General features: G+C 32.6%; 2 protein-coding genes, 2 long non-coding RNA genes and 1 other non-coding gene across 7 annotated transcripts; 4 read left to right on the forward strand and 1 right to left on the reverse strand.

The window, feature by feature from the left end:
• The first annotated feature begins 626 nt into the window (after positions 1-626).
• Positions 627-2,723, forward strand: LOC123195051 (UPF0496 protein At2g18630-like). Its single transcript, XM_044608630.1, has 2 exons — positions 627-1,018; positions 1,367-2,723. The coding sequence occupies exon 2, from the start codon at positions 1,371-1,373 to the stop codon at positions 2,511-2,513; it is 1,143 nt and encodes a 380-aa protein (XP_044464565.1). The 5' UTR covers positions 627-1,018; positions 1,367-1,370; the 3' UTR covers positions 2,514-2,723.
• A 7,513-nt stretch (positions 2,724-10,236) lies between these two features.
• LOC123194425 lies at positions 10,237-13,363 on the forward strand. 3 transcript variants are annotated; one of them, XR_006497273.1, is made up of 5 exons: positions 10,237-10,541; positions 10,714-12,239; positions 12,396-12,539; positions 12,820-12,913; positions 13,043-13,363. It is a non-coding gene; the product is annotated as an uncharacterized LOC123194425 (long non-coding RNA). The 3 variants fall into 3 exon arrangements; XR_006497275.1 differs by having other exon boundaries at positions 10,714-11,170; positions 11,284-12,239; positions 12,396-12,913; XR_006497272.1 differs by having other exon boundaries at positions 12,396-12,913.
• Positions 13,364-17,675: 4,312 nt separating this feature from the next.
• LOC123195849 lies at positions 17,676-20,278 on the forward strand. Its single transcript, XR_006497532.1, has 3 exons — positions 17,676-18,794; positions 18,975-19,093; positions 19,696-20,278. It is a non-coding gene; the product is annotated as an uncharacterized LOC123195849 (long non-coding RNA).
• Positions 20,279-21,338: 1,060 nt separating this feature from the next.
• On the forward strand, positions 21,339-24,226 carry LOC123215565 (pentatricopeptide repeat-containing protein At2g01390). Its single transcript, XM_044635723.1, has 2 exons — positions 21,339-22,170; positions 23,005-24,226. Exons 1-2 carry the CDS (start codon positions 21,435-21,437, stop codon positions 24,009-24,011), a joined length of 1,743 nt encoding a protein of 580 aa, XP_044491658.1. The 5' UTR covers positions 21,339-21,434; the 3' UTR covers positions 24,012-24,226.
• Positions 24,227-24,305: 79 nt separating this feature from the next.
• Positions 24,306-24,379, reverse strand: TRNAI-AAU. Its single transcript has one exon. It is a non-coding gene; the product is annotated as a tRNA-Ile (tRNA).
• Positions 24,380-26,998: the final 2,619 nt, after the last annotated feature.

The raw sequence follows: 26,998 nt of genomic DNA on the forward strand, positions 1-26,998 counted from the left end.
GCTTGTCGTTCTCTCTTTTTTCGGGGAAATAACATGTATTCATTACCCACTAGCTATCTTATCTCCAGAGTCATATAAACTTCACAACCTTACAGATATCCCCCTATCATTGCAACTTATTAACAGCATTATCAATTGAATGTTGAACAATGAAAACACCTTCCAATTCCAGAGCAGTAGGATGCAGGACACATGTGCTAAAGAACATAGGAAATTATAATTAGAAAAAAAAAAGAATATTTGTAGTAAAGTGTTGGTTAACAAAAGAGAAAAGAATTAGAAGGTAAGAATTAAAACGACAAAGCCTTTTATCAGAACTCAAATATTTTAGAACTTTTAATTTCATACCAACTAGTCATGATACTTGGTCAGTGTGTAATGAACAACAGGAAGATTAACTGAACTTGTTATGGAAGGCCCTTGTGGCTTAGCAAGAAAGCAAGCCTAAAAATGGCCCATGTATTTGCCAGGAAAAAGATAAAGCCTACAAATCTTCATGACTTGAAGAAAGGCCTATGTATATGATAAAATATGTTTTTTAAATTGAAGTAATGGTGCAAGTCATTATAATTTAAAATAAAAAAATCAAAAGAGGAAAAATGTAAATGGATATTAATTGCTGGATGAGATATTTGGTTTTGTAGTGAAAATTAAGTCAACAGGAGAAGCATCTACGGGTCTTCCTACGCAAGAAGACAACATTTCTTTTTGGTCTGAGTTTACGCTTTGAACTGCAACCAACATTTCTTCTTTTTCTTGGTCTGCAATTGTCATTGAAACTTCAAACTCGGTTCACTAGATCAAAAAACCAACACTCCACTATATTAACGATTTCCCATCTTCTGTTTTCTCCTCTTTTACTATGCGTGCAAGTCATCTCATGATCATGAACCGCCTTATCCCATTTCGTTTATACTGAAAGAGACCTTGGCTGTTGGGTTTAACTCATATTTGAGCTTCTTGGAGATTTAAGTGAGATTAAAGGCATCTTATCTTAGTCATTTCGGCTGAAATTCAGGTACTTTCAACTTCAACGAAATTTCTCTCAGTAAAAGTTTACATATTGATTTTGGGTTTTTCATTTGCATCTAAGTTTGACTCGATTTCTTAGAAAAGTGATTGATGCTATTTGGTTCCGCTTAGTTTTGGGATCTTTACTCTATCTCTATCATATATATCTTTCTCATCTTAGTCAAACCAAGGGATCGCCGTTTCGGTTCTCAAGATCTTAGCTTTCTGGTTTTTTTTTTTGGGTTAGAAATCCAGTAAACCAAGCTTATATATCGATTCTTTTTCAAAGTAAAGCTGTAATAATAAGTTTTCGAAATACAATTCTGAGTTTTTCCTCTGTAATCAATTGGATCAGCGTGATGGGATGTCAATCCAGCAAGAAGAAAGGTAGTGATACAACGGCACCACCCTTCGAAATGAACATTGATTCCCAATTCTCAGCTGAGCTTAGCTCATATGAGACCGCTTGTACACTTGATCCTGACTTACAATCCTTTGACAATGGCATTCATGAACATACTAGCCGGGTTATCTGCACACTTTCTACTGATGTTGAGGTTCGCTCATTGTCATTTGACACTCTCAAAGAGGTCATCGGATCTCTTCTTGAAATGAACCAAGAAGTGGCCAAAGTAATTCTAGAATGCAAGAGAGATATATGGAATAATAAAGCATTATTTGATTTGGTTGAAGAGTACTTGGATAGTAGCATCCAAATCTTAGATTTTTGCACTGTTTTTGAGAATTGCCTAAAGCGTGCTCGAAACAGCCAATTAATTATTAAGCTTGCTGTTAAGCTGTTTGAGGAAGAAATGGAATTACAGGATGGGGATGATGAGAAAAGGTATGTCAAGACATTGGAGGAATTAAAGAAATTTAAGGAAGCTGGGGATCCATTCTCAGAAGAGTTCTTTACATTGTTTCAGTTAGTGTACAAGCAGCAGGTGTCTATGTTACAGAAATTGCTGGGAAGAAAAAGAAAGCTCGATAAGAAACTGAAATCCATGAAAACATGGAGGATGGTGTCAAATGTGTTGTTTGTTTCTGTATTTGTGTCTGTATTGATATTTTCAGTGGTGGCAGCTGCCATTGCTGCTCCTCCTTTGGTCGCAGCTTTGGCTGGTGCATTGACTGTTCCAATTGGTTCAGTGGGGAAATGGTGTAACTCTTTCTGGAAGGGCTATGAGTGTGCGATGAAAGGGCAGAAGGATTTAATTAGTTCAATGGAGATTGGCACTTTCATTAAAATCAAGGACATGGATCATATACGGATACTTGTTAACAAATTGGAAATTGAGATGGAGTCATTATTGAACAATGCAGATTTCGCTCTCAGAGAAGAAGATTTCGTGAAGCTTGCCATTGATGAGATCAAGAAGAAGTTGGAAGTTTTCATGGAAACTATTGAGCTTTTATGTGATCATGCTGATAAGTGTAGCCGTGATATAAGAAGGGCCAGGACTGTGATTTTACAGAAGATAATCAAATATCCCAATAAGTGAAGAAGCCCTTCGGTAATATGACTGATGACTTCTTAAAGAATTTTATGTTACTATGAAATATGCTAGGTAAAGAACTACTAACTCTATACCAAAGATCAATTGGCTTTGAATTTTCCTTTATAGAACTTATTGTGTTGATAAACAGGCATGCCGATAGTTCTCCAGATTTCAATGTCTAGTTCATCATGATTATTCATTGTTTACCTTCAATGATGTGATATTGCTCATGTGCTAAATTATTGCCAAGTGCTTTAGCAATTGAATTTTTATATTACAAGAGCATGATTGGACAATCGTGAAGTTGATATTAGACCATAGGTTTCATTCTTACAGAATATAATGAGTCTTTGGACTGGGAAATTGTTATGTTGGTAGGGGGTAATTAACCCAACCGAGAGATGCAATGGTCCAACTGAGGGGGCGTTATCTCCAATTAGTACCCTTCAGACTAAAATGTGAATGTTCTTGTACATATTCAGAGTCAAATCCTAAATTAAAGTTTATTTGTTAGAGTTTAAGACCCGTCAAAACATGAGGCTATATTCAGGATAACTTTGTTGGTCCATTGTGTGTTAATGCTCTTACAGAGGTTTGAATTCCAATGTTTAAATCAAACTGATAATACTAATATGTTTTCAAAAAGTTATCTGTGTCATTTACTGAGGGAACTAGACTGCAAGCTTTTAAGCAATCTGGCAATGTTGATTGCCCTTTTTTTCCCTTCTGCCGAATCATAAGGTCTACATTTTCAGTAAAATAGATTCGCTTGTCGTCAAGTAAATTCAAAAATTCGTGTCTTGTGTTGACTCATTTCTCTCCATCAGCTCTTCCATTTTACTCTTCTTGCTTTGTGGCTCATGACCTTGCTTAAACTTTGACCTCCAAATTGAAGCAGTAGATGGCCTTGCTGTATTACCTGGTTCTCCACCATTATATGAATACTGAATCTCGTAAGCTGTTGTATCAAATATAAGAACATGAAACGTTGAATTTTTCACTTATTTGAAGACCACAAAATACCAGATACTGATTGAATGGTTTTCTTCGAACTAGTCAGCCAAGTCTTTGTTGCATATTTTGTGAACCCCACTTCCCAAACAAGGCCATCAGGAACTCTCAGTTTAGTAACACTAGAAAGTTCACTCCAGACTTTTGTAGCAGGCTTTTCTGGAATCATCTGCAGTCATGCAAATAAAACTAGAGAATTAATTATTTGACATCAGTCGGAAAATAAGCGAAGTTTATAGCAATTCAAGAAATTCTTCCATAACATTGCAGTTCTAAATTTAGTTGTGTAAAGACTAATGTCGGAAACAAATTCAATGCTGCAAACAGAGGAAACAATCAACTCGTGATGCAATTAGCTTTTAGACTGAAAACAGACGGTGTTAAAAGGAGTTGGTTGTCACTTGTGAAGTAAAAGCAGGCAACAAAACCACAGAGATTTCATAAGAATTGATTTTTATCGATCACATTGAAGCAATTCTCTTGAGGAATTGCTTCTTTTACCAAAAATCTCTGCTCAAAAGGGAGAATGAAAGTTGCTTGAATTAGAATACCAGCTTCTTATATTCGAGGGTGGAGAAAAGGATGACCTTGAAAAATATAAGGGTGTCTCTGCAAAAGCAGCCAGTCATGTCCTGAAACCTGTCAATTGTTTAGCGTTCAGAGTTCCATTTTCATTATGCCCCAGAATATTTTATCTGCTTGGTCGTCTCACATAAACATAACCCTTGAAGCTAGATTAAGTTGCACATTTAACTTTTATTTTATTTCATGACACTTTTTATGATGTTGGGCAGTTTTTTAAGGTAATTTATATGATAGTCATGAAGGGTTTTTATTGGCTTAATATCAACAAACCTTAGTTTTCATGTTTTTTAGCTACTAAGGATGAATATATTACAGTGATGAAGATTCTCAAAGTACATGTCAAACGTCAAAGTTTACAGAACCTCAGTTTTCTTCACATAAGAAACTCCGAAACTTTCAGAAGAAAATCATTCTTTATCATCAACTCAAACAGACACAAGTTACAAGTCCTATAAATTAAATTCAAGAAGTATAATGCAAGTTCAAGACCATTCTTTGATATGGACTAAACTAAAAAGGAGGAGATAATGATGAAGATAGAGAGCAAACCAGAGAAAGAAAATCCAGAATAAGGAGAAAAGTAGTATACACAGAATAAATTAGAGAAGTAAAAATTAAAACTGCATAATCAACGAACCTTACATAGTGGTGTGTCTTTACATTTCGTAACAGACTCACTCTTTCCGAATTACAGTTTTAATACGTAAACGACATGGTTTCTGACTACCCATTTTTTTGCTTCAAAAATTTTCCAAACCGTACCATTCTTGTAAGAAAATAGAAGCATAGAGCTCCTAAAACTTGGATTTTTTTCCCTCAATTTTGTCACAACCTTAGAGGTCAGCAAAAAGCTCAGGTCTTGTACCTGTCCTAGGGGGCGGGCTCAGGCCAGTCCAGACTTAGAGGAGGGGCAAACGGGGCCCAAATCGGGTTGAGTTCTCAAGATGCAGGACTCAAGATCAGGCTGACCGAATAGTTCGAGCCTAAAGGTAAAAGTAAAAAAAAAATATATATATATATATATATAAATAATTAACATAAATTAGATCATAAATATTAATTTTAAAATAAAAATAAAATAATATTTAATTATATAATAATAAATTATTATATGTGCACAAATTTATATTTAATATTACTATTAAAAAATAATAATAATAAAATCTTACATTTTTTTTTCAATTAATTAATTTTTAAAAATATACATTTTTTCCTCTCATAATCAGTTGATCGTTGCCATAATAGTCAAACTGATTGTTGTTGTATTAAAAAATAATAATATTATAATATAGTTTAATCAAAGTGAATCGATGATCGAATCAGAATTTGAGATAGTTTAGACAGTTTAACTATGATCCCAATTTGAAAAGTTGGGATCAATTTGGATTGGGTTTGTCCTCGAGTCTCCATTTGATATATTGAACCAACCAATTTGAGTTTCAAAATCATGGTTACAAATTATTTAAAGGCCAAAGGACTATTTCCCACTCAAGATATGTTACATTCTCAAGTTTCCCCCCATTAACTTTGATAATATCAAATACCCACCTATGAGCAGTTAAAATTAATGGAACTCTAACCCCTTGAAATTTTATCTCTTTTTTCTCCGCTAAACTTTAAAAACTAAAGTTTTCCCCCAACCCAAGTTTTCAAAAACTATATTTTTCCCTCAGGGTTTTCAAACTTTCAGATCTAATTTTTTTGGTAACGACCAATGATCTTCAAGCACCTACTCTCCCTCTCCGGCGGCCCCTCCTTTCGGTCATACACTTCAGACACTGTACGACATCGTCATCGACGAAAACGATTTGTCTTCGTCGAGACGAAGATGATGACAAAGACGAATCGTCTTCATCTCTGAACGAAGACGATTTGTCTTCGTCTCGAAGAAGTTGTGTCGTCTTCGTCGACTACGACCCGTAGGAGGGAAAGACGTCGCACGGTCGGAAAGAGGAGATGCGGGAGAGGAGGAGACGTCATCTAAAGATCGTCGATCTTTGTCAAAAAATTCAATCCGAAAGTTTGGAAACCCTAGGGGGGAAAATATTGTTTTTGAAAACTTGGGTTAGAGGAAAATTGTTAGTTATTAGGGTTTGAGGGTAAAAAAGAAATTAAATTTAAGTTTATTTTTAATATTACAGGTAAAATGACGATTTTGCCCTTAAATCCGTCAGCCTGACATTTTTTTTAACAGCCCATGGGTAGGTAAATGGGCTTTTCAAAGTTAACGGGAGGGAATTTGTAGAAAAAACATAACTTGGGTGGGAAATACTTGTTTGGCCTTCTTTAAATTAAAAAAATGCGCAAACTCCCCCAACAAAGACCTCCTATAACTCAACAAAGAGGAAACAACACATTAACATATTTTTAATACAAAGAAGTAGAATGGAAACATAAGTTAGTTCATCACAATGAAGTGGAAATTGAGAGAACCCTCTAAGTGTAGGAACATCAGAATGCTTATCCACAAAATCCATCACAACCTAGAATGTAATCCTATGTATGTATGTATGCAAACTAAGTCACTGATATCACAGAAACATGTTCAACAAATAAAGTAAGCCATTACAAAATTCACTAATGCTATGTAATGACCAAACAAATTTCTGTCACAACTGCATGAAACTTGTAATTGTTATTATTCTTGTCCTGGTACGAAACAAATTTCCATTTTTGAATCCCTAGTTCTAAGAGTGTGCATCGTTTGAAAAAATTTCAAATTAAACCAAATCAAATAGAAAAAATACGATTTGATTCAGTTTAAACCTATTAAAAATTATTTCCTTTCAAATATTTCTATTAATAAATATTATTGAATTATAGATATCTAAAACATGAAATAAGCGTGTAAAATGAAAATAAAATACATATACAATAAATATGTAAATAAAATAACAAGATAAATATAAAAATCATGTAACATAAATTTATAATTTATTACACTATGTTTAATTCTTTGAGAATTTAACTATCATTTTTGAAACTATTGAAAGATATAATAATATTTTAAAATTTTCAAAATCAACCTTAAACTTTTTTCAAATTTCCAAAGACCACTTAAATAATCATTAACACCCTTAAAAATTTCAAAAATTACTAAACATATCAAACATACGATTTTACATTATTAGCAACCTTTGGCTCAAGTTTAGTACGAACGACAAATGGTTCGACATAAGTTTGGCTCGAGTTCATCATATCAAAATAAAAGGTGTCTCAAGTTTGATTCAAATTTATAACTTGAATTGTGGCTCTATTTGGTTCAAATCAATAGTTTGAATTTGTGAATTGGATTCGTGGCTCAAGTTCATAGCTTATTGACTAAATAATATCTTTTTATCAAAATTATAAGGAAAACTACTAATTTAAGCAATGTATTTGAACCAAATTGACCCACAAATTCAAACAACGAACTCAATTTGATCTGAATCATGAATTTAAACAATTAATTCGAGCGGGATTGAGCTAAACACCTTTGAACTTGATCAATTCGATTTCAAAATAAGTTAAATTTTCTTGCACAAATTCGATACGAATTAGTATTAAATGAATTCTAGCTTAGCCAAATGGAGTCAATCCACCTTCCAAGACTTACTTTGCTCAGTTTGAATTCAAAATTTTATTTGATAAATTTTAGGCAAAAAGCGTTAATGAGTTTGAGACTTATCGTTTCAATAATTTTATACAAAATTTAGGAAGGTCAGACTCTTTAATTGTTAAATTTATATGGATCATTATCAGTGAAGAAAATTATTTTCCAAAAAATGAAATATATTTTTTTGAAAAACCGACAAAAATGATAAAATTTTTGAGAAAAATCAACAAAAAGGAAAGAAATATGCATCTAGAAGATTTCACATATTTAGAAATTCAAATTATGGTAACAAATTCAATAAAAAATATTATGTAACAAAATCCAACTATTAAAATTTGCATCCTAATCAATATAATGCCCTGAAAAAGGAAAGGTAATCTGGTATGCATAAAGAATTAAATGATACATTAGATTCTATGAAAGATGTAACACAAAATCCAACCATTCAGAGAGAATCAGCTTACAAATAATTTTTTTAATCATTTTCTTTTATTTTCAAAAAATATATTTCATTTTTTGGAAAATAATTTTCTTCACTAATAATAATCTATATAAATTAAAAAATTAAAGACTTTAACTAAAGAGTTTGACCTTTATACACTAATAATAGATACAAAATTTGATATTATATCATATAATTAAATGATTTTTAATTAAAATTAAAGCAACACACAATTACAAAATAAGGTATCGTAGTTTATATGTATTTATATTTATTGTTAGTGTACGTAGCATTACTCTATTTTATATTCTAAAATGAATTTGAGACTAATATGATATATTATTATATAATTATGTGTGTCTTTCACTTCAATTTGATATGCATTTTTATTTTAACGTGTAACGGAGAGAGAACCTCAATTTCCATTAGTTTTAGGTCAATCATTTGATAAGATTGATTCGAAGTTTTCTTTTCATTTCAGTTGTAGAAAATAAAAAAACTGCCAATTAGCACTAGCTTCTAGTCAAATCGGATTGTTCAAGTTTTATAACATTGATAAACAAGTTAATTTCATAATTAATTAACCAAATCCAACGTAATTAAATTTAATTTGAATTTATCTTTACTTAATTGATTACTCAAAACTAAGTACATTTAGTTTTGTTATTCGAAATGGAATTTGATAGGTGGCGCATATGATCACCTGCCATTGGCAGGGCTTGAGTTCGAGTCATAGTATTTGCAAAGTTTTTCAAATACTTGTTGTTGTCAACATGGTCATACTAATGTCAACATAGTGGTTTAAACATAATACTTGATGATTGAATTATAACTTGATACAACTTAACCCAACTGTGGGTTAAATTGCTCTAAATATTGAAACTAATTCTCTACCCTTAGCCTAAACTGGTTTGACCAACCCATTGGTTTGAGGTTTAAAACACTATTTCAAATTGGTCTTTGCTCGGACTCAATTTAGATAGAATCCAACTATTGTACGAAGCAGACTTCTAGGCCAAAACACAATTGAGAGGGACTAAAATACATTTAAAAAATTATACAACACAACTTTTAGACCAAGACTCACTCAGGGACTAAATTGTGATTGTAACTATTCAAGTCCTTACACCCACAAATTTTTATTTTTGAATCCCAGGTTCAATGTACAAAACTATTCAATTTAAATCCAAATCTGCCATAAAAAATTAAAGTTTGCATCCTCATAAATACAATACCCTAAAAAAGGAAAAGAAATCTGCCAACAAAAATTAAAGTTTGCATCCTCATAAATACAATAACCTAAAAAAGGAAAAGAAATCTGATATGCATAGAGAATTGAATGATATATTAAATTCCATTTAAAGATGTAAATTTGATTACATAGTGTGACAACATCCAACCATTAAGGGAGAATCAGCTTCTATTTTATTATCTTCATCTAAATTTAGAATATAGTTATCAATTTTAATTGTAATTTGGTAAATTACAAAAGGGTTGTTGTTGTTTGCATTTTTTTATTGAATTTCTTACCATAATATGAAATTTCTAGATATAATAAATCTTCTAGATGCATATTACTTTCCTTTTTTTGTTGTTTTTGTTTTTCCAAAAAATTTTATCATTTTTGTTGGATTTTCAAAAATATATTTCATTTTTTGGAAAATGATTTTCATCACAAATAATAATTCATATAAATGTAATAATTGAAGACTTTGACTAAAGAGCTTAACATTATTTATTCATATCATATTATCTAATAATACTTAATACATTAATAATGGGTATAACTGTTAATATTTTATTTCGTAATTGAGTAATTTATATATTTAAAATGGGCACAATTGTTAATATTTTATTATATAATTAAATAATTTTTTATTACAATTTAAACAACACATAGTCACAAATTGATATTTCAGAATTCATACTTGTATTGATACTATTGAATGTCGAATTATTTTATTGTATATTTCAAAACGGCTTTTGGACTAATATTGTATATTAGTATACCTTCCATTTAAGCCTAATAAAACACTATATAAGATATTTCGTCTCTTTTTTCTCTTTCTCAAGCGCCGTATTGTTTCAGTGAAACCCTAAAATGTTCTCGCTCGTGTCTAATTTCTACTATGATTTGAAACAATCATAGACTCTCCAACTTTTTTTTTTTTTTTTTGGTGATCAATCTACCTCCAACTTTAACTATCTCTTCCTATGCTCTCTCCAACTCATTGTCACAATTTGGATCAAAGCTTAATAAATCTCAATTGCTTCCTTGAATGTAAGGTTATCACTCACTAATACTTTTTTGATCAAGTAAATAATGATCTCTCTGATCAAGTTGGCGTTAAGTTGACTGATCTTGCTTCGGTTACTCGCTTGCGAAGATATGTTTCAGGTTCCTTTACTTCCTTTTTTTATGTATATGTGAAGTAGAGTTATGCATGTGTACTTATGTGCGGACGTATTGCATGTTTACTGATTGTTATAGAGATTGGAATCTGAAGTTTTACAGTTTAAATGGCACATTTGTCACTGAATTTCAATATGCCATTGGACATTGTGTGTAGATGACCGAGATCGAAACTCACTGTCACAATTTGGATCAAAGCTTAATCGATCTTAATCGCTTCCTTGAATCCAAGGTTATCGCTCACTAAACCTTTTTCGATAAAGTCAATAATGCTATCTCTCTGATCAAGTTAACGTTAAGTTGACTGATCTCACTTCAACAACTCGCTTGTGACGATATGTTTCAGGTTCTTTTACTTCCTCTATTTATATATACGTGAAATAGAGTTTGGATGTGTACTTATGCGTGGATGTATTGCATGTTTATTGATTGTTATAGAGACTGGAATATGAAGTACTACAGTTTAAATTGTGCATTTGTTATTGAATTCTTGTATGCCATTGGACATGTGTGTAGATGGGGGGACGAAACCCGAGCAGATTGTTGGGCGAGGAGTTGTTGTTGCTGGCCAACAAGGTGGGGTGCTTGGATGGAGTTCAAGTGATTTTTGTTAGGTGCTTTTCTTTTACTTGCTTTTGAAAATTATGGTGAATGGCTTTGGTAACAAATAACGAGAATTAGACGCGTCATGTGTTAACAACTAGTAAATTTTTGGTACGTTTCTTAGGTATTTATCTTTAATAGTTGATCGATGTCAATCACATGCCCAACATTTCGTCTAGTTCAAGGTTTATCAGATTAGTTGGTGCACCTCTAATACAAAAGCTTTTGGATTGCATACTTCTGAGGCTTCCAAGAGGCAGAAGGATTGACTGCCTTACAAGATGACGGTCCACTTGAACTTTCACTGTGGCAAATTCTAGTCAGCTGTATAACCAAAGCTAGCAACCCATTACTGCACAATTATACACAAAACTAGTAAAGGCCTTTTTGCTGAAAGCAAGTTCCACCCTGGAGTGCCTCCACCTAGAACCCATGCATTTAGCTCAATCATGTCTCCACCTGAATTCTTTGGTCCACCAACAATGATGAGCATGTCTCCATATGTCCTAAAAGCTAAACCCCATTCATTCATTGAATCTACTCGCTCAGGCAATATACTCTTTTCACAGCATCAATTGAAGATGATGCCACACCTACAGTTCATGTAGGGTATCACAGTCCATGTATTTGTTTTTAAATCACACATCTCTTCACATGAAGGCATACTGGGATTGGCACAGAGACCCTAGTATGCTTTTATGTGAGGAGGTGTGTGATTTAAAAACAAGGACATGGACTGTTATACCCTATATGGACTGTCGGTGAGGCATCACCTTCAATTGATGTTGTGAAAAAAGAGTGGATCGCCTAAGGAGTAGATTCAATGAGTGAATAGGGTTTAGCTTTTAGGGCATGTGGAGACATGCTCATCATTTTGGTAGACCAAGGAATTTAGGTGGAGGCATGATAGAGCTAAATGCATGGGTTTCAGGTGAAGGCGCTCCAGGGTGGAACTTGCTTTCAGCAAAGGCCTCTGCTAGTTTTGCGTATAATTGTATCGTAATGGGTTGCTAGCTCTGGTTATCCAACTGATTAGAATTTGCCACAGACAATTCAAGTGGACGTGGTTCCAGACTACAGGTAATATCCTTTTCCTTTATGGGAACTTTCAGGATTAAAGTAGAATTGTAGACAACTTTAAAAGTGGGTTGGAAGTTTGTTGCCCGCTTACTTTAGGTTGTTTTATGTTGTTGAATCTGTTAACTTTCTGATTTGTTTTTCAACCGGCATTGGCAGGACCTCTTTACTGTCATGTTTAGCAGGTTCAGATGAAAGATTGTGTCCTACTTTAGTCTGTGATAAGAAGCTCCTTAATAGCTTGTAAATTGGCTGCAAATGCTATACGGGCCTAAAGCAAAAGGCAAATGATTCTATAATGAGGTATGTGGTACATGTTTTGTCAGATTTTTTCTCCATGCTAACTCTGAAGCCTTCTCTTGTTTGTAAACTATTTGTTTTAACATCATTTTCGTTCATTCTTGTCGGAGTATACTTGTACTGTTTACTTGCAATAAATAATAATATACCCATCTTTTCATCATGTTCTTATACTTGCAGGCAAAAAATAAATAACTCTGTTGCACGTTTTTGTTACGACTTAACTGGACATCTATTCCTAATGTGCAGAATAATTAACTGATATCACGTATATCTTTTTCAGGCAGCATTGATTATCTGATAGCAGTTTTGTTCACAGGCCTCAGCTCATATATTTTACTATGCCTGTTAATCGCCAGAAATGCTTGTTTGATTTGGTAATAAAATCATAAAATTATTTCCATAAAGAACTTACTGGGTAGTATTGTTTATTGCTTTTTCTCCGATTTGCGACACAAATCAAGGGTGAGAATTGGCAACTCACTTAGGGTTTTTTTCTCCTGCAGATTTTAGCATGTAACAATGGCTGCAGTGACACATACATACGCAAAAGAAGTAAAAGCTTGGCATATCTGAGGATGGTGGAGATGGAATTTTGTGCCCATGTGCAGAGAGAAAAGCCAAAGAGGAAGTTGCCTTGCCTGGTCTTCTCTTTGATATTTACTATTCCAATTAAAAAATTTACTCAATTCCTAGTCGATCACAATTGAAAACAACAACATATGTAGATATATTTACATTCATATAATGTATGATCAGGATCATCCTTCATAGTTTATGTAAATATTTGTGTTGAATAAAAAATGAATGATATTTTTGTACTTTTAGTGTCCTGGGTGTAATATGAAAAACTAGAGGCCAAAAGTCTATTTCCCACCAAAGGTGTGATGCAAACCTAACTTCTCATATGTTAATTATAAAAAATTTAAGTATTCACCCGTTAATTAAATTTTATTGTTATTGTCAGAAGTAAAATCGTTATTTAAAAATTTTATTTAAACTCATATTTTGAATCACCCTAAAGTTTTAAAATGTTTATTTTTGTTCCCTAACATTATATTTTCTAGATTTAAAAACTAACTTTTCCCTCCCCAAGTCTAGGTTTTAAACCCTTATCTTTTTTCCCATTATTGCTGCTCCCCAACTTTCTAAAAATTTTAGTTTCACCCTTTCTCTCTCCCTCAGTTTTTAGATTTGATCTCTGGTGACCATCCACCGTTTTCGATTGCCAACTTTCTCCCTCCCACCTTCCCTCTCCCTCTAGACCACTCTCCCTTCCCATTTCTACTATCATCAATAGAGATGAAGACGAAGAGTCTTCGTCGGGAGACAAACATAGCTAGAGTAGAAAGGGAGAGTGATTGGCAAGGCAAGAGGGAAAGACCGATGGCTGGTGGCAACGAATCATCACTATAGAGGAGAAAGGAAGATTGGGGTGTAGTTAAACTTTTCTAAAAATATGGAGGGTGATTGAATGGGAAAAAATATGAGAGTTTAAAACCCAAGACTTGGGGGGGAGGGGGAGAGTCAGTTTTTAAACCCGAAAGTTATGAGATTATGGGGCAAAAATATACATTTTAAAATTTTAGGGTAATACTAAAATATGAGTTTAAATAAAAAATTTTAATGATGATTTTACCTCTACCAGTAACAGTAAAATTTAACAGGTAGATAAGTATTTAGATTTTCGATAATTAATATGTGGGAAGTTGAGTTTGCATCAAACCTAAGGTGGAGCGGAGGTGGGAAAGGCTAGGAAATGGTAGTGTGAAAATTGTAACATGTTAATTTATGTATAAATTGTGAAAATGGCAAAGAAACTGGAGTATTATTCTCAATTTCACGCATTTTTTATTTTTTAATAATTTTTTAACATTTAAAAGCATTTTATATGTAATGATTTATTTTAAATTATTAAGTCATTATGATGCGTCAATTCACATGATTATTGAAACAATTATCAATTCGAACTCAATTTATATGAGAAATTATCATTGTTTAAGCAATTTAGATCAAATATATTCTAACTTGGCTTTATTATAATTTGTAAAGGTTGGTAAATTCCTTCCTTCTTAGATTGACCCAATAACCAATAGAACATGGTTAGTCTGATTTTGGATCAGTCTAATTACCAAACCGAATTTCAATCATGTTTCCACCAAGTCTCAACTCGATTCGATGTTCCTTCCACAGAAGCAAAACTAAACACCATCATCAGATCTCTCATCTTTCTTATTCTTTAACATACATTGCATATATCATCAAACCCTAAAATGCCCCGTTTTACTTTACCAACCATTAGTGGCAGAAGATTGTTGTTGTCTCTGAATTTCATGTGTTAAATATCATATGTCAAAATGTTAATTATGAAATATGAGTAATATTATATGTATAAAAAAATTACACAAACTGATAAGAGAGTTATTTAATGTTGATGATATGAGAATACTGACATATAATAGATAAAAAAACATTGTCACATTATTGTTACATCACTCTATGTAATTTTTTTTATACAAATTTTATGGATATAGTATTACTGATGAAATATTTATTGTTTTTAAAAACAATAAATAAACACCGATATCTGATTGATTAATAATAGTTATTGATTCCAAGTTTTTTTTTTCTTTTTAGTTGTAGAAATTGGAAAAATCACGATTTAGCCTGAGTTTCTAGTCAAACCAGATGGTTCAAGTTCTAAAATAGTGATAAACAAGTTAATGTCACAATTAATTAGGCAAATCCAATGTAATTAAATTTAATATGAATAATTAAATATTATTTTATTATTAATTTATAATTATCTAATTATATACTGATATATTATCTAGATATTAAATTAATATTTAAATCTGAATATAAACAATTTTATTGTTCAAAATGGAATTTGGTAGGTGTCACACACTATCATGGGCCATTTGTAGAGCTCAAGTTCAAGTCTTAGTGCTCACAAAGTTTTACAAATAATTGTTGATATCAATATGATGTCATACTATGTCAGTATAATGGTTTAATCGGAATGACCCAATGGTTGAATCATGACTAGATACGATTTGGTTGATTCAACTATGAGTCAAACTAATCTGAATATTGAAACTAATTCTTTCTCTTAGCCTACACTGGTTTGAACAACTAATTGGTTCCAAATTTCAAACGCTATCTCAAATTGGCCATTGCTCAGGGTCCATTTGGATGAAATCCAACTCTACTGTATGAAACAAATTTGCTGGACCAAAACACAGCTAAGAGGGACTAAAATGCTGTTAAAAAATTAGATAATATAACTTTAAGACCAAGACTCACTCAAGGACTAGATTGTGATTGTAACTATTTATCTCCTTACACCCACATATTTTCATTTTTGAATTTCAAGTTTAATGTACAAAACTATTCAATTTAAACCCAAATCTGCCCAAAAAATGTAAAATTTGCATCCTCATGAATACAATGCCCTAAAAAAGGAAAAGAAATCTGATATGCATAGAAAATTGAATGATATATCTGACTCAATTTAAAGATTTAAATTTGAATACAAGTGACAAAATCCAGCCATTAAGAGAGAATCAGCTTTTATTTATTATTTTCATCTAAATTTAGAATATAATTTTCAATTTTCATTGTAATTTGGTAAATGACAAATGGGTTGTTGTTTGTATTTATTATTGAATTTGTTACCATAATTTGAAATTTCTAAATACCAGAAATCTTCTAGATGCATATTTCTTTCCTTTTTGTCCTTTTTTTTTTTGAAAAATTTTATTCATTTTGTTAGATTTTCAAAAATATATTTCATTTTTTGAAAAATAATTTTTATCGCTAATAATAATTCATATAAATTTAACAATTGAAGACTTTGACTAAAGTATTTGACCGTGATTTGATATCATATTTTATATAATAATACTGGACACAATTTTTATCATTTCAAGTGATTTTTAATTATAATTAAAACAATGAACAATCACAAATGGGTAAATCAGAATTTACATATATATTTATATTTGTTGTTAATGTGTGCCTAATTATTTTATTTGAGATTAATATGGTATGTTAGTATACTTTCCATTTAAGTATGATAAAACGCTATATAAGAGTTTTGTTTCTCTCCTTTTCTCATAAACCGCATCATTCCATTAAAACCCTAAAAAATTGTCGTTTGTGACTAATTCAACCATAACTCTATCTCAAGCTACGACTATCTCTACCTATGCCCTTTCCAACCAAGATTGAAACTCATTGTCATGATTTGGATCGAGGCTTAATTGATCTCAATTGCTACCTCGAATCCAAGGTTATCGCTCACTAATCCTTTCTCAATCGAGTCAGTAATGATCTCTTTGATCAAGTTAGTGTTAAGTTGAACAATAGCACTTCGGTTACTCAGCTTGCGAAGATATGGTTCAGGTTTTTTAACTTCCTCCATATGTGTGTGTGTGTGTGTGAGAAATAGAATTTTGCATGTGTACTTATGCGTGGATGTATTCCATGTTTATTCATTGCTAAAAAGACTGGAATATGAAGTATTACAATTTAAATCGTGCATTTGTTATTGAATTCTTGTATGCCATTGGACATGTGTCTAGATGGACCGACGAAAGCCAAGCAGATTTTTGGGCGAGGAGTTGTCGTTGCTGGCCAACGAGGTGGGGTGCGTGGATGGAGTTCAAGCGATTTTTAGTAAGCGCTTTTCTTTCACTTGCTTTTGAAAATTATGGTGAATGGCTTTGGTAACAAATAACGAGAATTAGCCTTGTCATGTGTTAAGAGCTAGTAAATTTTTGGTACGTTTCTTAGGTGTCTATCTTCAGTAGTTGATCGATGTCAATCACATGCCCAACATTTCATCTCTTTCAAGGTTTATCAAATTAGTCGGTGCACCTCTAATACAAAAGCTTTTGGATTGCATACTTCTGAGGTTTTCAAGAGGCTGAAGGATTGACTGCCTTACAAGATGACGGCCCACTTGAACTTTCACTGTGGCAAGTTCTAGTCAGCTATATAACCAAAGCTAGCAACCCATTACTGCACAATTATACACAAAACTAGTAGAGGCCTTTTTGCTGAAAGCAAGTTCCACCCTGGAGCGCCTTCACCTGGAACCCATGCATTTAGCTCAATCATTCCTCCACCTGAATTCCTTGGTCCACCAACAATGATGAGCATGTCTCCACATGCCCTGAAAGCTAAACCCCATTCATTCATTGAATTTACTCGCTCAGGCAATCTACTCTTTTCACAGCATCATTTGAAGATGATGTCTCACCGACAGTCCATGTAGGGTATCACAGTTCATGTATTTGTTTTAAAATCATACACCTCTTCACATGAAGGCATACTAGGGTCTCTGTCCTAATCCCATCAATTACATAAAACTTGACATTTATTATGGCCCTTGAGCACATTTTTCTTGGTTTGTGTATGCTTGGCAAAGCCACCCAAGTGCTCGTTATTGAGTTATAAAGCTCGGCTGAGCCAAAATATTGTTGCATGGCTCATATAACTCACTAAGATAGCAATTCCCCCTAGGCTTGTTGAGCTCAAAATATTGTCCATAAATGCTTCATGTGTTAATACATGGATTCATTGCCATTGGAAAGGAATTGCTTGTTTTTGGAAATGAAGTAACGTCATGAGCATAGATGCGCCAAGGTGCTTATTTGGATCAGCCAGCTCAGGGGAAATTGCTATCCTAGATGGCAGTTATGATCCAACCAGCAATATTTTGAGCTCGGCCGAGCTTTATAACTCAATAATGAGCACTTGGGTGACTATCTCAAGCATGCACAAACAAGGAAAATTGTGCTCAGGGACATTTATAAATGTGAAGTTTTATGTAATTTGTAGGATTGGAACACAGACCATAGTATGCTTTTATGTGAGGAGGTGTGTGATTTAAACATAAGGACATGGACTGTAATACCCTATAAGGACTGTTGGTGAGGCATCACCTTCAATTGATGTTGTGGAAAAAGAGTAGATTACCTAAGAAGTTGATTCAATGAGTGAATAGGGTTTAGCTTTTAGGGCATGTGGAGACATGCTCATAATTTTGGTAGACCAAGGAATTTAGGTGGAGGCATGATTAAGCTAAATGCGTGGGTTCCAGGTGAAGGCGCTCCAGGGTGGAACTTGCTTTCAGCAAAGACCTCTACTAGTTTTGTGTAAAATTGTGTAGTAATGGGTTGCTAGCTCTGGTTATACAACTGACTAGAATTTGCTACAGACAGTTCCAGCGGAAGTGGTTCCAGACTACAGGTAATATTCTTTTCCTTTATGGGAACTTTCAGGTTTAATGTAGAATTGTAGGCAACTTTAGAAGTGGATCTAGAGGTTTCTTGCGTTTTAACTTTAGGTTGTTTTATGTCGTTTATTCTATCAACTTTCTGATTTGTTTTTCTACCGGCATTGGCGGGGCCTCTTTACTGTCATGTTTAGCAGGTTCAGATGAACGATTGTGTCCTACTTTAGTCCGTGATCAGAAGCTCCTTAATAGCTTGTAAATTGGCAGCAAATGCTATGAGCCTAAAGCAAAAAGCAAATGATTCTGTGATGGGGTATGTGGTTCATGTTATATCAGGTTTTTTCTCACTGCTTACCCTGAAGCTTTCTCTTGTTTGTAAATTATTTGTTTTAGCTTTAAATTGCATTATTGATGAACCTCTGAATTTTTATAAATACACACATAATTGCCTGCTAGTTATTCATCAAGCCACCTTGTTTCCTTCATGTTCTTATTGGCTTTTGAATGTATATATAGTTATACCAGGAACATCATTTTCGCTCATTATTGTCTGCTTAGTTGCAATAAATAATAATATACCCATCTTTTGCATCACCTTCTTTGCTTGCATTTTTAACATTTTGTTAGGTGCACTATGCTTGCAGGCAAACAATAAATAATTCTGTTGCACCTTCTTGTTACGACTTAATTGGACATATATCTTTTTCAGGCAGTGATGATTATCCGATAATCGTTTTGTTCTCAGGCCTCAGTCCATATATTTTACTATGTCTATTAATCGCCATAAATGTTTATTTGATTTGGTAATAAAATCATAAAGTTAATTTTCGTAAAGAACTTACTGGGTAGTATTGTTTATTGCTTTTTCTCCGATTTTGCAACACAAATCAAAGTGTGGGTTTTTTTCTCCTGCAGATTTTAGCATGTAACAATGGCTGTTTATGTTGTTACGGTGAGTATTCGTACCTCATCAGCTGCAGTGACACATATATGTATACATACCTAACGTCGACGACCCAAAAGTACTAAAAGCTTGGCATATCTGAGTGTGGTGCAGAGAGAAAAGCCAAAGAGGAAGTTGCTTTGCCTCGTCTTCTCTTTGATATTTACTATTCCAATTCAAGAATTTACTTTTACCCTAGTCGATCACAATTGAAAAGAACTATATACATACAAACATATATTTACATTCATATAATGTATGATCAGGATCATCCTTCATAGTTCATGTAAATATTTGTGTTGAATCAAAATGGATGACATTGTTTTTATACAGAAGGAAACAAACAACCCTTGTACTTCTAGTGTTGCAGGTGTAATCTGCAAAAGTAAATAATAAACTCAACAAAAGTGGAGATGGAGAAGGCTAGGAAATGGTGGTGGGAAGAAATTAGAGGATTTGGGGGCAAATGATCTGTTACCCTTTTATGTAACTGATTTTATCAATGAAAGTGGGTGATAGATGGAAAAGTGAAATTTTCAAGATTGGTGGAAAAACGAAATTGTCAAACTTAAAGATAGATATTGTTGTTTGGTAAAAGTTTGGGTTGAAAATAGTCATCCGAACACTATCACTGTTGAATTATATTCAATTTTACAAGAGTATGAATGTTTGGTTGATCGGTGGGTTAATCTCCTAGAAGAAAGGTGGGCAAAAAGCCCTCTCTCTTCAAGCATCAAATTCGATAGTTAAATGATATCAGTATAATTGTTGAATCGACTTGTCTCTGTTATTATACTATAATTTGATATTACATACTTAATTTTGTCTTGAATTACTCTGATCTAATAATCAAAACTTATATTGACTATGTCCCAGATTATATTATACATTGGTTTTTGATCAAACTAATTGATTCAAGTTTTAAAACAACTTTCAAACCTAAATGTTTTAAACATAGTCATTTACATTCTATTAATCTTGAAAAAAAATAAAAATAAAAACTCACAATTTAATCATTAACATCTTTTCAAATCTTATATATTTTGAAATTACTGTACGCCCTTAATAATTGTAATATGATACATACACCCATGTTTTGTTGTATTATGTTTAATTCTTTCATGGTGTAATTATCATTTTTGCAATCATTGATGACAATTTGATATTTCAAAAATTTTTAAAAGACTTCCAAATTTTTTCAAATTTTTAGTAACCCCTTGAAATTTTCAAAAAGATTCTAATATTTTCAAAAGTTATTATTTACCTTCTAATATATAATAAATGGGTGAGGTAAAAAAAAATAGAAATAAAAGACTTTTTATATAGTTTAAATATTTAAAAAGTTATTTTTAATTTTTTTAATTTAAAATTATGTGATGATTTTGAAAAATGAAATAATAAGGATAAAATTGTAATGTTACTTTTTGGATATTATTGTTTTAATAACAGAGTTTAATTTTGAGTAAGAATGTATTATTTTTATTTGATTTTGGATGAAAATGTTATATATGTCAACTACCGTAAAAAAAGGGTTTTAAGACCAAAGCTTGGGGTGTACTATGTAGTTCACCCATCTATTTATTTATTCGTCATAAGAAAGAGGACACACAAAATTCGATCACCATCATCCCGCTCAGTCTTTCACCTTTAACCATTTGCCGGGCCTTCAAGTGGTGCATGTATGAAGAGATTGTCGTCGGAGTAGTAACCTATGCCAAGTGTTTATGGTGTCCATACATATTTGAAAATTTTAATACATTCTGTGTCATTTGATGGCAATTACCCTAAAGGCCTGCGTTTTCTTCACCAATTCAAACAAAAGAAACCCAGTAAACAGCCTTATAGAAAGATTACAAAACGAGTAGCACAAGAAGATGTGAACCCAAAGGTTTTTATGAGGGATAAAATTGCAAACGTATACTCAATTCTTAAGTATTCATCTTGGGATTCTGCTCAGCAACAGATAGAAAAGTTGTCTCTAAAATGGGATTCTTATACGGTCAATCAGGTTCTAAAGACCCATCCTCCGATGGAAAAAGCGTGGTTGTTTTTCCACTGGGTTTCCAGAACAAAAGGTTTTAAGCATGACCATTTCACTTACACTACTATGCTAGATATTTTCGGAGAAGCTAAGAGGATTGAGTCTATGAAGTATGTTTTTGAGCAGATGAAAGAAAAGAGCATTAAAATTGATGCGGTGACTTACACTTCAATTATGCATTGGCTTTCTAATTGTGGGGATGTTGATGGGGCTGTGAAGGTGTGGAAAGAAATGAAAGACAAAGAGTGTTATCCTACAGTTGTTTCATATACAGCTTATATGAAGATTCTTTTTGTTAATAACAGAGTTAAGGAAGCCACAGATGTGTATAAGGAGATGCTTCGAGCTGGGTTGTCTCCTAATTGTCACACATATACTGTACTAATGGAGTACCTCGTTGGGTCTGGTGAGCGATGGCTAGTTTGTATGAATATTGCCCTTTCATTGTTCGTTCTATTGTCCCAGTGTGTGTGCTCATGTAGTTGTTGGGTTGTACAGCCCACATATGCTTTTCGGTAATTTTTCTTTTGAAGTGATATGCTAATCGTTGTTGGCATATTATCTTTCTTTGCAATAATGTATATGGATTTACAGCTAGTTGTTTGCTGCTCCCATTTGCTCTTTATATGGGTTTATGCGCTCAGTTGAACTCCTTAATATAACCTTAAACTTGATTGTGACGTTCCCTAAAGGAGCAGTTGTTGATTAGCTTTAACATAATAACATGTTGGGCATGTGATATTTTCTTCAATCCACTTCCATCTCAAAGTCTTTAACTTGTATCAGAGTTGATCTCATTCTAGTTGGTTCACCCATCATTTTCAGTTGGATAAACATCTAAGGTTCTGGTTATTGGGCTAGCATATAGATTTAATATGGGTGAAGTTGTTGCATGAATTGTGTAAAGATGTACATATAATGGTTTTAAGTTTATACAGTTATGATGCTATTTCGAAATAGTTCAATGATTTTACTAATTAATTTTCTCCGAATAATTATTGAAATTTTGTAAAGATATATAAAATCAGTAATTATGTATAATGTTTTCTTTTCTATAAGCCCCTGATGGGTATAAAGGAAGAAAGCATCGTTGCCAATGTATGCATCTGAAATTACTAAGCTTACTCATTCTTATTGCATTTTTATGTTACAAACATTCTTATGGTTGCCACTTGCCACTGTATATCTGTGTTTGTTTATAAAGAAGATAATAGTCCATTTGTTTCTTGATGCAATCCAGGAAAATATGATGAAGCCCTTGAGATTTTCAGCAAAATGCAAGAAGCTGGGGTACAGCCTGATAAAGCTGCATGTAACATTTTGGTTGAGAAATGCTGCAAAGTTGGGGAAACAAGGGCAATGATCCAAATACTCCAGTATATGAAAGAAAACTGTCTAGTACTCCGTTACCCTGTATTTCTTGAAGCTCTTCAAACTTTAAAAGCTGCAGGTGAAACTGACGTCCTCCTTCGGAAAATCCATCCTCATTTTTCCACCGAATTTATTAACGGTGAGAAGGCTGTTGAGTTTGCAAGAACTGATGCTGAAGTTCCTTTATCTTTAGATGGAGGTCTTTTATTGTATCTTTTAAAAAAGCAGAATCCTGTTGCCATCGACCATTTACTTACCCGAATGATGGATAAAGATATACAGTTGGATTCTGCCATTATGTCAACCATAATCAAGGAGGCCTGTGATTCTGCCAAACCATATGGTGCTTTGCTGGCCTTTAAATACAGTTCAAAGTTAGGATTAAATCTTGAGAGAAATGACTATCTTGCCTTGCTAGGCATCTCAATAAGATCAGATACATTGTCAGAGGTGGTGGAGATTGTTAAGGAAATGACCAAAGCTGGACATTCTCTTGGGATGTATCACCGTGCGCTTTTAATATATAGGCTTGGGTGTGCTAGAAGACCTGCTTTTGCTGCAAAGATTTTTAATTTGTTGCCAAAGGACCAGAAGTGCACTGCTACTTTCACTGCTCTGATAGGTGTCTACTTCTCTGCTGGAAGTGCTGATAAAGCGCTTCAAATTTACAAAACCATGCAAAACAGAGGGATTCATCCTTCCTTAGGCACATACAATGTTCTTGTTGCTGGTCTTGAAAAACTTGGCAGAGTAAGTGATGCAGAAACATTTAGGAAGGAAAGGAAAACCATGCAGGCTGATTCTCATTCCAGGGATACTGCCCCTTTCGAAGAAAAGATATGTGATCTTCTATTTGGTGGAGATGTGGCGTCTTGACACACTATTTGGACTTGAGTATCCCCGTATTTACGACACGCTGAGAAAATGGCGACTACTACTTTATGAAGCACAGGAAGACAAATGTGGTACTACACAGCATGACAATCATGGCAAGGAGAAGAGCAGATTACTTTAAATTATTGATATCTTTGTAAAAGCATAATTTGCATTCCTGGTATGATTCTAATTAATTAAAAAAATTCTTTTGATCCCTTGCATTTTAACTTCTATCATTATGTAAAGTTATTAATTTTAGTTCTTACAACGGTGAAAGTTCAAAAAATGGAAAAATGGCCCATGCAGATCTCGAACCTGCGACCTTGGCGTTATTAGCACCACGCTCTAACCAACTGAGCTAATAGGGCAACTCGTTTTTTTTTTTTTTTTTTAAAATTACAATAAACTTGCTTTAGTACCAGCCCATTAGTGCCAAATAGGTTAAAACGAACACGTTGGGAGCACCATGGTCTTTTTCAATATTTAAACAAATTAAATATTTTTTCCTATTGTAAACAAATGAACTTTTTGTGTGGCTTTCCAGTGTTTAGGCGGTGAATTTGCTCAGATTACCCACACTCGTTTATCACCTATTCAAATTCAAACCCATTAAGACCACCAAACATAACAGTTTTCCTCTTTTACATATTCAAAAAGTTGTAATTTAAATTAGAATTGTTATTTATTGGTGTGCTATTATAGGCAATCAAAATTAAAACCTATACTTCTAAAAATATATAGTAAGACAATGCAAATAAAGGATTGTTCCCACAAAAAGTGTCTAATCTAATTTTTATGCTAACGTGTATAAGATTGGAGAAGAGGTTGTTTATACTGAAACAAAATTAAAGGAACAACTTAAAAATAATTTAACTTAATTATCGAAATTAATAAGAAAATAGATTTTGGTCTAAGTCAACATCTACCATCAGAACCTTAACAACCGATCATTGATGCACAAATAGATTTATTCATGCTTCAAATACTCATCGTTGGAATTACTTTTCTATCTCTGTTTAGTTGTAGTTAATTAGAAACAAATGATCTAATTAACCCGAACTATCAAACAACTTAAGTCAAGCACTAAAGATTTAATTTGAGAGCAACATTAAAAATTAGAGAAATCAATAAAGTTAAACAACACAAGCACAAACGGTTGTATTTAATTTAGTCGAACGTTCTTTCTAACATTTAATAATCGCTAACGTAGCAAATCATTAACCCTTAGTTGCTTCACAAATTAGAGAGATTAAATAATTATGGATTTGATATCTAATCGAACAATAGATTATAATGAATAATTAACTATTAGGCCTCCTAGCAATCACATAAAATAACCATTAAAAAATAAACACAGAAGAACAATCGATATTCAAAGCATAAATTGAATAATAAAACTAATTGGATCTCACAATTTATTAATTTTGAGGTTTTAGTTTCCTTTGACCAAGTCAAATAAATTAGCCAAGCAGGCCATGGAAGAGCACGTAGAAAAGAAAAGAGAAAAAGAAAAATAGTTCATGTTGTATTTTGTTCTGTCTCTTCACCCTTTTTTTATATTCAAATTTCTAGCGCTCCCCCTTTCCTAAAAGTGATTGAAGTCTTCTCATAATAAGATAATCCCACTAATTATGGGAAATATTAAAAATAAAATAAAAGTCCTAATATAGATAGGAAAGAGCAATATAACACTGGTGAAAGTCGTCCACAACCTATAGACTTCTAGAAATATTACACATCAGATCTGCAAGTAAGATCATAGGCCAAGAAACGTTCCTATGCAGGTGCATCAATTTCAAACCCAATTTCAACCCTGATTCGATTGATTCTAGACAATGATAAAACATGAAAGTTGTAAAACTCTTTCTTGGCTTTCCATAGCATCTTGAATCGTCTCATTTGGAGCTCGGATGAGAAAATTATACCTAAAATACTAAGACATGTCAAAACAGTCTACAAATTGTGAAATTAATCCCGTTTTGCTCCAAATGCTACATAAATCAAAGTATAAACTTAATAAGTATAATTACGCATAAAGACTAAAAATTAAGAAGTAAAAATATAACATTATATACTCTTATCATTCATTTAAGCTCAAACTCATTAGAAGTACTATTTATCAATATTGTCATCCACACAAACCCAAACCCATACGAATCATCTACAAGGAAGAAGTGGGTGAAATTGTAAGGGAAAGAAAAAATGGTGTTAATGATAAATTTGATATGTAAATGACTATTTTAAATTTTGTTAATTTGGGATGATATAATAATTTTAAAAAATGAAAAAGTTATAAGCAATATTATAATTTGACTTTCTAACATTGTATTGGAAATTTTTTCCAATTAATAGAGTTAGGTTCTAGGTGAAAAATATGATTTATCCATTAAATGGGTGAAAAATTGGGATATTAATTAAAATAACAACTTTTTTTACATTTTATATATATATAGCCATTTTTTTTCTATTATACAAATATAGTCATTTTTAATTTGATTTTATTTTTAAAAGAAGAAGATTTTGATATTTGAGATTGATTGGATAGGTTGCTCAGTGAGTCAAACATCTCGTTAACCAATTTTTAAAAATAAATTTATTTGTTGGGCGCTTGGCTGACTAGCCAACTAATTTTTTTTTAATAAATTAATTGATTTGGTGCTTGGACGGTTGGCCAACCTTTTCACCGTCAAAATTGTTAAAAAATTTTATATTTTTATCTTATTTCATTTTCATATTTTAGCCTTGATTGAATGAATTGTACGTCTTAATTGGATGAGTTTATGTCTTAACTGGGTGAGCTTTGGTTGGGTGAGTATAAATTTTAAGAGTATTTTAGATATTTTATGTTTTGGCTTATATATGTATATTTAAAAAAAATGACCCTGCATATATATACACACAAAAGAAAAAAATATGCTATTTTAATTAATACCCAAAAAAAAAAAAAAAAGCTTTACGGGCAAACATTTGTTGGGAAAAGTAAATCA

The sequence above is a fragment of the Mangifera indica genome, chromosome 1, assembly GCF_011075055.1.
Source record: "Mangifera indica cultivar Alphonso chromosome 1, CATAS_Mindica_2.1, whole genome shotgun sequence".
Classification (NCBI taxonomy): domain Eukaryota; kingdom Viridiplantae; phylum Streptophyta; class Magnoliopsida; order Sapindales; family Anacardiaceae; genus Mangifera; species Mangifera indica.

What these genes read in the sequence shown, in the direction of transcription:
- LOC123215565 (XM_044635723.1), top strand. Translation starts at nt 21,435, where the DNA reads ATGCCAAGTGTTTATGGTGTCCATACATATTTGAAAATTTTAATACAT. An exon ending in GGAGTACCTCGTTGGGTCTG is followed by an intron (nt 22,171 to 23,004) that starts GTGAGCGATGGC and finishes GATGCAATCCAG; the next exon opens with GAAAATATGATGAAGCCCTT.
- LOC123195051 (XM_044608630.1), top strand. Translation starts at nt 1,371, where the DNA reads ATGGGATGTCAATCCAGCAAGAAGAAAGGTAGTGATACAACGGCACCA.